The 9507-nt window shown below is 34.0% G+C and overlaps 1 protein-coding gene across 1 annotated transcript in view; it reads right to left on the minus strand.

The window, feature by feature from the left end:
* LOC108364840 (endoplasmic reticulum aminopeptidase 2) overlaps nt 1-9148 on the minus strand; it is a 29545-nt gene extending 20397 nt beyond the window's left edge. Inside the window, exons 1-2 of the mRNA XM_017618689.1 lie at nt 8980-9148; nt 7763-7894 (exon numbers count right to left, since the gene is read on the minus strand). Of these exons, the coding sequence (XP_017474178.1) occupies nt 7763-7894; nt 8980-9148 (301 nt within the window). The remainder of the gene's footprint in view (nt 1-7762; nt 7895-8979) is intronic.
* Nucleotides 9149-9507: the final 359 nt, after the last annotated feature.

Below are 9507 nucleotides of genomic sequence, written 5' to 3' on the forward strand. Positions count from 1 at the left end.
ACAGACGCTGCAGACTTCAGTGAGCCCTTAAACCGAATAAGTCAGAGTGGCCCCACCGAAGCTCCCTCTCTTTCTGCCGTGACCCAAGGCTCCACTCGGATTGGTTACCGCATCTCGCACATGGGTTGCTCACGTTGCCCAGAGTGCGCGAACGAGGACGCAAGAGTCGGGATTGAGTATAGCCATGCAACTGTAACTGCATACCCAGCGCAATGACTATACCCCATTCCAGCTCTGCTGGAAGCAAAAATTTATGTCAATCAAAATGACACACTGTGACATTCTAGTACAAAGAGATTTTGAATTTTGACCACTACTCAATCCATAAAACGCCGAGAACCAATCACGAAGCTACCAAGACGGCTAATATCAATCCACGAGAACTCATCAGGTTGGTTAAAAATTGCAAAATTCCAATCGATTTTAAACTAACTTTCTGACAAGCTAGAGACTTGAAAATTTGAGCATAATTCCAATCACGATGACATAGCAATTTAAAATATTAATTAATGCCCTAAATGGTCTAGATAAAATCAATATATTAATAAATATAAGCAGACAAAAATGGCACTTTATAAATGCTAATTTTGGCGCTTTTGATGGAAAAAAACTTCGCCCTCGTACTACAAAACAATGAAATATTTTCTATCGATTTCTGAAAAAAATGGCTCACATTTGCAACTTTTAACGTAACTCCAAATAGTATATAGTATTCAGTTGAATCTGGGTTAAGAACATCGTGAGTAAACCCATTTTTAATCAACGTACATACATACATATGTATAGCGTAAGAGATTGGACCGCTCCGCGTCTGTTTTAACACATTTTGAGTCTTCGNGAATAAATAGAATAAATGCTACATATATACATAGTAGTTCTACTACTTCAAAATTACTCAAAACTTCTTGGAACTAAACTTTCTCAGTAACCAAAATTTCACAAAGATTTTTGTAGTATCTCTGCTCGAAGCAAAAATTTATGTCAATCAAAATGACACACTGTGACATTCTAGTACAAAGCGATTTTAAATTTTGACCACTACTAAATCTATAAAACGCCGAGAACCAATCATGAAGCTACCAAGACGGCTAATATCTATCTACGAGAACTCCTCAGGTTGGTTAAAAAGTGCGAAATTCCAATCGATTTTAAACTAACTTTCTGACAAGCTAGAGACTTGAAAATTTGAGCATAATTCCAATCACGATGACTTTGCAATTTAAAATATTAATTGATGCCCTAAATGGTCTAGGGTGGTCCAATCACAGTAAAAGTTATGGCTAACAGTGCGTAATTGACCAAAGACAACAAAAACTGCTCTAAGTTATATCTGCCGGCGCACAATGCTATTTCGTGGGAAAAATATAATTTTTTAATATTCAATTTTTATATTTGAATGGTTTATACTAAAAAAGTGATATTTGAGTAAGAAAAGTTCATTACAACTTTGTACGAAATTGTCAGTTTTATACAAAATAAAAGCAACTGAAGTCAGACGAATTTTATTCAACTAAAACTGATTGAGATATTTGTTCAGTTAGGCAATTTTTTTTCTTATAACTTTTGTTTTTGTTGTAGGTTCACATGAAAATATAGCACTTAGTAGATTAAACAAAGAAAAAATTTAGCTATGCTTCCTTCGAAAGCAGGTATGCTTTTCTTATAGAAGTTTGGATAAAAATCCAGATAATTTGCAAAAAAGTCCAGATTTAAAAGAAACACCAAACCTAAAATTATACTGTGGACTTTATCTTAGTTTTAAATTGCAACGATTTTCCAGTTTAGTCAGGTTTTCTTCATCTAGCAGCTTCNGAAATTTGTCTCGCATAAAAATCATGTTTTGCTTTGTTCAATTTGCAGCGAAGGTGAAGTCGGTGACGCGAAGTGAAGTACATGAGTGAGGAAGTACAATTTTAAGCTTAATCAAATATGCATGGATGTAAATACCGATTTTTAAGTAAAATCTAAATACCCAAATACATACATATGTTAATTTCATCTTTTAAGACATTTTCTGATTTAATATAAATAAGTATGTACTCATCTGGGCATTCTAAATTAGTTTTTCTGTAAGGCATTCTTTGTTCGCTTTTCTTGATTCTGTTTATCCATGCGTTCTCCCTTCGTTTGAAGGTAATGCTGCGGGTAAGGGCTTACCGCCAATGACATGCCCATGTTAAAATAAGGCGTTCCTGAAGCGAAAGGGTAAGCGATTCCCATCGCCTAGCTCGCTTCCACTTTCGCTTCTGTGATAATCGTGTTTTTTGCTGGGCGAAAGCACACAATGGTGTAGGTTTTAGAATGCAATGTCGAATGAATTCCGCATTTCGTTATAGCTGTTTTATATATTAGTGGATGTTGTTATTTTGGTCTTAGAAATACATATAAGCCTCTTGCAGCGTTGCAAAAATTTTAATTTACAGTAAAATCGTCCTATATATTCCTATAATAGTACCTATGCTTCCTTCGAAAGCAGGTATGCTTTTCTTATAGAAGTTTGGATAAAAATCCAGATAATTTGCAAAAAGGTCCAGATTTAAAAGAAACACCAAACCTAAAATTATACTGTGGACTTTATCTTAGTTTTAAATTGCAACGATTTTCCAGTTTAGTCAGGTTTTCTTCATCTAGCAGCTTCTTCACAGCATCTTCATTTCTCCGCCTAAACCCCCATGCCACAAAAACTTGACTTTATATGCTACAATGATGGCAGCTATCGGTTTTGGTTGAGACTAGAGCTTGGATTTGTATGTAAAAAAAAATAAAAATATCCACCATTAAAACTATAAGCGTACTAATATTATTATATTAATAATAATACACAGTGACTCAAACAAGTGAACGGGTGTAGATTTTTTTTTTTTAAATATTCATAATGTTTTTCTAGTTACATTTTTTCTATAAAAAAATACCGTCCAAGCTTTAACCAAAAGCATAGAATTCACAGTCTCAAACTTTAANATCTAGCAGCTTCTTCACAGCATCTTCATTTCTCCGCCTAAACCCCCATGTCACAAAAGCTTGACTTTATATGCTACAATGATGGCAGCTATCGGTTATGGATAGTAAAAAGTAAGCCTAAAAATATCCACCATTAAAACTATAAGCGTAATATTATTATTAAAATAAAAATAAAAATAAAAAATACCATCCAAGCCTTAGCCAAAATTTAGGAAAATTCAACAAATTTTCATCAAAATTTCAAATTTTTAATCTGAATCTTTAGAGCATTTTTGAGCGCGCAGTTTTATAGACCATACAATTTTAGTTCAAAGAAGTGCAAGTTTCAAACGGCTAAAAACCCCGTAGATTTTTGATTTTTTTTTTCTTTTGGTGACGGATTTTCGCACTTTTTTCCATATAAGCATGAATTTTATATGAAACAAAATTTCAAAAAATCAACACCAGCTTTTGTAAATTGCACTTGTTACATAAAAAATTGCAAAAGCAGTCTCAAAAAAAATCTCAAAAATATACGCGATTTTGTAGCCAATTGAAACTTGCGCTTCCTTCAACTAAAAAGGTAGGGGCTATAAAATTGCATACCCAAGAATTTTTTAAGATACAGATTAAATTTCACACTGTGATTTATATGGTTTTGGTTAAAGATTGGAGTGTATTTTTAGAAAAAAAAACAAAAAAAATTTTACTCCAAAAAAGTTGCGAATATTAAAGTCACTGTATAAATTAAGTGAATCGGNCGTAGATTTTTGATTTTTTTTTCTTTTGGTGACCGATTTTCGCACTTTTTTCCGTATAAGCATGAATTTTATATGAAACAAAATTTCAAAAAATCAACACCAGCTTTTGTAAATTGCACTTGTTATATAAAAAACTGCAAAAGCAGTCTCAAAAAAAATCTCGAAAATATAAGCGATTTTTTAGCCAATTGAAACTTGCGCTTCCTTCAACTAAAATTGTAGGGGCTATAAAATTGCATACCCAAGAATTTTTTAAGATACAGATTAAATTTGACACTGTGATGTATATGGTTTTGGTTAAGGATTGGAGTGTATTTTTAGAAAAAAAAAAACAAAAAAAATTTACTCCAAAAAAATTACGAATATTAAAGTCACTGTATAACTTAAGTGATTCGCNGTTTTGGTTGAGACTAGAGCTTGGATTTGTATGTAAAAAAAAATAAAAATATCCACCATTAAAACTATAAGCGTACTAATATTATTATATTAATAATAATACACAGTGACTCAAACAAGTGAACGGGTGTAGATTTTTTTTTTTTAAATATTCATAATGTTTTTCTAGTTACATTTTTTCTATAAAAAAATACCGTCCAAGCTTTAACCAAAAGCATAGAATTCACAGTCTCAAACTTTAAACAAAATTTAGGAAAATTCAACAAATTTTCATCAAAATTTCAAATTTTTAATCTGAATCTTTAGAGCATTTTTGAGCGCGTAGTTTTATAGACCATATAATTTTAGTTTAATGAAGTGCAAGTTTCAAACGGCTAAAAACCCCGTAGATTTTTGATTTTTTTTTTCTTTTGGTGACGGATTTTCGCACTTTTTTCCATATAAGCATGAATTTTATATGAAACAAAATTTCAAAAAATCAACACCAGCTTTTGTAAATTGCACTTGTTACATAAAAAATTGCAAAAGCAGTCTCAAAAAAAATCTCAAAAATATACGCGATTTTGTAGCCAATTGAAACTTGCGCTTCCTTCAACTAAAAAGGTAGGGGCTATAAAATTGCATACCCAAGAATTTTTTAAGATACAGATTAAATTTCACACTGTGATTTATATGGTTTTGGTTAAAGATTGGAGTGTATTTTTAGAAAAAAAAACAAAAAAAATTTTACTCCAAAAAAGTTGCGAATATTAAAGTCACTGTATAAATTAAGTGAATCGGCTTGCCTAGNATCAACTTTTTGAAGTGAAACTTCTTTACGTTCGATTGGGAGTAAATGCAAACATCGATGTAACCAAAAAGCGACACACTCGTTGAGCTCTAATTTCAAACGAAAAATCGGCAAAAGAAGGTAGGGGATGGCGGCGTTGGCTGGTCACAATTAAGATTATGATTATGAATAAGGTCGAGATTAAACCAAGGCGAAATCATATAAGATGATATTGCAAGAACAGCTGATTTAATTCGCCTCGGTACACGTATGTCAAAACTTCTCATTTCGCTTGAGTGAGCGAGTAAGAAAGTGAGACTTTAGGAATTTTCTTTTCCTCCTTGAATTCCTTGTGCGAAGAGTATCTGAAATTTGATATTTGTAACCCAAGAGCAAAAACAAATATTAGTACCATGCTGTTTAGAAAAATATTTTAAGCCAAATAAGAAAATCTTAAATTCTCAATTTTACAGAAAATATCCCCCTATTCGGAAATGCAGCAAACCAAAGCATCAGTGTCTTTTACATCTAAACTATAATTGCTGGAAAAGCCCAATCTAACCGCGTATGGTTTAAAAATAAAAGAGACTGATGCTTTGTTTTGTTGCAATTCCGAATAGCCCCTATTTTTAATTAATTCAAAACCACTGGCAATTACCGCACTACTAGCACTGAAACTGGTTTAAGCTTTACTCCTGTAAGGATTACTTCACGGTGATTTCAAAAATTAAATCGATTTTTGTACCGACTACAAACTTTGAAAACCCTGGGCTGTGATCCCGCTAATTTCTTTTATTAGGGTTACTTCCAAAATTGAGGTCAATTTTTTACCGGTTATCAATTTCGAAACATCCGAATTTTTAGTACCGGCTAGCCATTTAAAAAGCGGAACCCGTGCCCTGCGGAATGGTAGCGCGCACAGCTGACCACTACACCACAGCGGGGGCTTTTTAATTTAATTAAACAAAAATTATTTTACATAAAGTTTCCTCAGTGCAGTAATTTTTGAAATATCGCAGTTTCCATTTTTTTTAAATACCTTAATATGGAAGGTGGGCGTGGTTATTAACCAGTTTCAAAATTTTCCATCACTTCCATGAAAAAAATTGATTTCAGCGATGCGGTAATTGCTAATTGTTTTTAATTAATTAAAAATGTTTCCTATCAAATTGAGAGGTACAAATTTTTTTCCTGCGATTAAAATATTTTTCTGAACAGCATGGTATCATTTTTATCCTGTGTGCAATTTTTTCCAGGTATCACTAGAAATAGAGCTAGAATGACTGTACTAAACTGTCAATTATAAACACAAAAATATCTAAATATCTTAAAAAGCACAAACTTAAGACTGAATATTTTTTCTACTAAAATTAATATTTTTATCAGATTGCTTTCTAAAGCAGACGTATAAAACATAAATTTAGCCACTCTAACTAATTAAAATTTCAATATTACCGCGCGCGGTAAATATGGAAGTTTTGGATCCCCTACCAATCTTTTTCCCCTTAACATATTTCAAAGAGGTTAAGAGTACGAATGCCGTCAGCGGTTTTTGGTTTTGCTAGTTACGAAAAAACATCTGTGAAGTGCAGAACCAAATTAAACGACGAAGAAAATTGATTCAGGTTGAACATTTAAAGACAAATTCATAAAGCGGCTGTGGCTGAATGTGTAGAGATGATTGCTGTTATTTGCTAACCTCGTCAGAGGCAACGTGCTAAAATGACTATAAACATTTTTGTTTTGTATCTCCGAATTATGGAAAATCATCTGTGAAGTGCAGAACATAAGCGAATTAATTATTAGAAAATAATTGTAGACCTCCGCAGCGCCTTGGTTCAAGTCCTGGTCAAAGCAACATCGCACAAAAAAATTTTCAAAAAATATTTTTTCTTAACAGCGGTCGCCCCTCGGCAGGCAATGGCAAACCTCCGAATATATTTGTGCCATGGAAAACAATCGCCTTTCGGAGTCGACGTAAAACTGTGGTCCCTCCCCTTTGTGGGACAACATCAAGGCGTACGCCACAAATCGGAGGAGAAGCTCGGCCAAACACTAACATAAGTAGATATGGTATAAGCGCCAATCTATTATTATTACTAATTGTAGAAAATATCAACCAAGGCATTGCTTATATTAACCAAAAATCATGTTATTTCCTTTGCAAGTTTGAATTTGGTAATATTAACTTAACGTAACTTAAAACGTCGAAAATCCAGATTAAACAGACTTCGTGGCAATAAGTTACGTTAACTTTCGCCTGTCCAAATATAAGCAATATCGATCTAAATGAATTTTTATGTGGTAGCTTTAAGTTACCTGACCTTGACCCTTATCTAGTGACAAGAGCTGAATACCATAAAAGAGCGTTGCAAACAGTGGTTCCTAATTATTTTGAATTATTATCAAAAATATATGTAAAATTTTGAAAGCTTTAATAACCGAAATAAATAAATAAACCTGCATTTATTTGAATTCATGTTTTCAAATTTGCCGTCTCCCAAAATCTGGCGTCCTGTGTCAGTCCTCCGAGAGCACCTAGTGTTAATCCAGGACTGCGTATAGCTCCAAGCGATTTTCAGTAGTTGTGAGATAAACCTAATATTAATTACTTGTCGTATGAAATTAAGTAGATATTTTTTTTGTACATCCTAAAACGACTATTGTAACTCAAATTTTTGACTATGAAAAAATATGATTTATTCTGTAGAAAATGATTTTGCCTAGTAAAAAAATAAACCAGAAATTTAATGTTTAATCGAAGATATTCTTCCCCATAAAATATCTGGAAAATCCTTTGCTATGTCGTTTTTCCCATTTGCTCACGATCTCTTAATTTTTAAAAGTCAAAATTTTCTCAGCGTAATAATGAATATATGAATGTACTTAGCTTTACCTGATAGAAAGGCACAATCATCTAAATCCGGATCATTTGTCATTTCGATGCGTTCGCGTCGCCAAACTTTCGAACCTCTCTGACCGCCGCCAACGAACGATATCTTAACGGGGCCCGCTGATCTTTGTCTTCCTGCCAATACGTACGAATTTTCACGTTATTCTTCGATACGTAGAACGAAAGGGAAAACGTTGCCGCGATTTCGTTCGTTCGACGTTTGACACGGAGATCACTTATAAAGCACGCACACAACTATAAACTTGTTACTTTGGTGCAGGATATTCAATTTTTCCCGGTAAATTTTAGTGCAACTTCACATTTATTTTGAGCGTTATAAATGTTTTAGTAAAAGAAGCATTTCGGGAAGCATATGTGTATGGATGCATGTAGTTATAATACTTTTTTTCAAATAAATTTCACTTATGTTTGTTTATTACTCTTTCTAGAAATAAGCCTAATTATAAAATAAAACACTGAAAAAAAAACAAAAACAGAATTGTGTATTCACGTTTTTAATTGAATACCTCTAAGTCTTAATGCACTCTGATATTTTTTACACTTCGCTTATTATGAGATCTTTTGTTTTTTTTAGATTCGTTTCGCCAATTCACTTTGAAGTGCTGCCCACAGTCAGTCGAGTCTGCCGGCAAAATGTAAACAAGTTTCAGTCAACAGAATGCTTCACAGCATAGAAATCTCGGTATTCATTATGAACGGCGGCTGCATCCAAGTTAATTCAACTCATATTTTATTCAACAACATTACACATAACAAACACTGCCGAATACAGATTTTTTGGGTGTCCTTGTGTGTCTTTGCAATGCCACCAAGCCACCCAGCAGCAAAGTCAACAACGCCTAACGCAAAAGGCAAAATAGGAGGCAATGTGCAACCCCAAGCCCAAGGTAGTCAATAACAGCAGCAGAGAAAACATAAAAATCTCATTTTATTTCGGGGTAGCTCATCGCTGCAGGCCTTTCGCTTAAAGTGTTTCTTTAGTGCGAATCGAAATTTTCGGCGTTTCCCTCTTTCACACAATCTTTTGGCTCGACTAAATGTAAAAAGCCAAGTGCCAGCCAGCAGCACAAAAGACTTCGCCTAGACGACCGGCTCAAAAGAGCAGGCAGACAATTTGAACGGAACGACAGCCAGACGAGCAGACACAATACAAATGCACATAGCACATCCAAGACAACACTTGGCGCAATTGCACGCACTTGAAATTTTTCGTACAAAAACTACCACCAACGCCAACGTCAATTGCGCCTCACCCTCGAGTATACTATTTCTATATTTGTATGTATGTGTGTACACAGCATCACGTCGACTATCCCCATCACCATAATTGTCCTTATCAAAGTATATTTTTGCCGGCATCTCTGCCATCGTTGCTGTTTCAACCCAGCCGCATTCAGGTTAGTAGTAATCGTGTAAGCGCACAGTTTGTTGCCGACAACACCGAAGGGGCATACTCGTCGGCGAACCTTTTTCTCCCCATTCCCATAAAATAAATACTTTGGGTCCATTATTTTTTTGGCACTTTTCTTGCGCATATTTTCAATGTCGCATTGAATTAATGGGAAAATGTTCTACCTTTTTGGTGAATATTTGTTGTACAACTGTACCGTACAGTGGAATATGTTTAAGTATGTGGATGGGAGTCGCCAAACATAGCCGGTAATGCAACCCAAATATTCTCTTACCAATGTAAGTAAAAAATGTGTGTGAACGTGTAAATATGTTTG

The sequence above is a fragment of the Rhagoletis zephyria genome, unplaced genomic scaffold (genome assembly GCF_001687245.7).
Source record: "Rhagoletis zephyria isolate East Lansing unplaced genomic scaffold, Rhagoletis_zephyria_1.1 Rzeph_scaffold_01688, whole genome shotgun sequence".
Lineage (NCBI taxonomy): Eukaryota > Metazoa > Arthropoda > Insecta > Diptera > Tephritidae > Rhagoletis > Rhagoletis zephyria.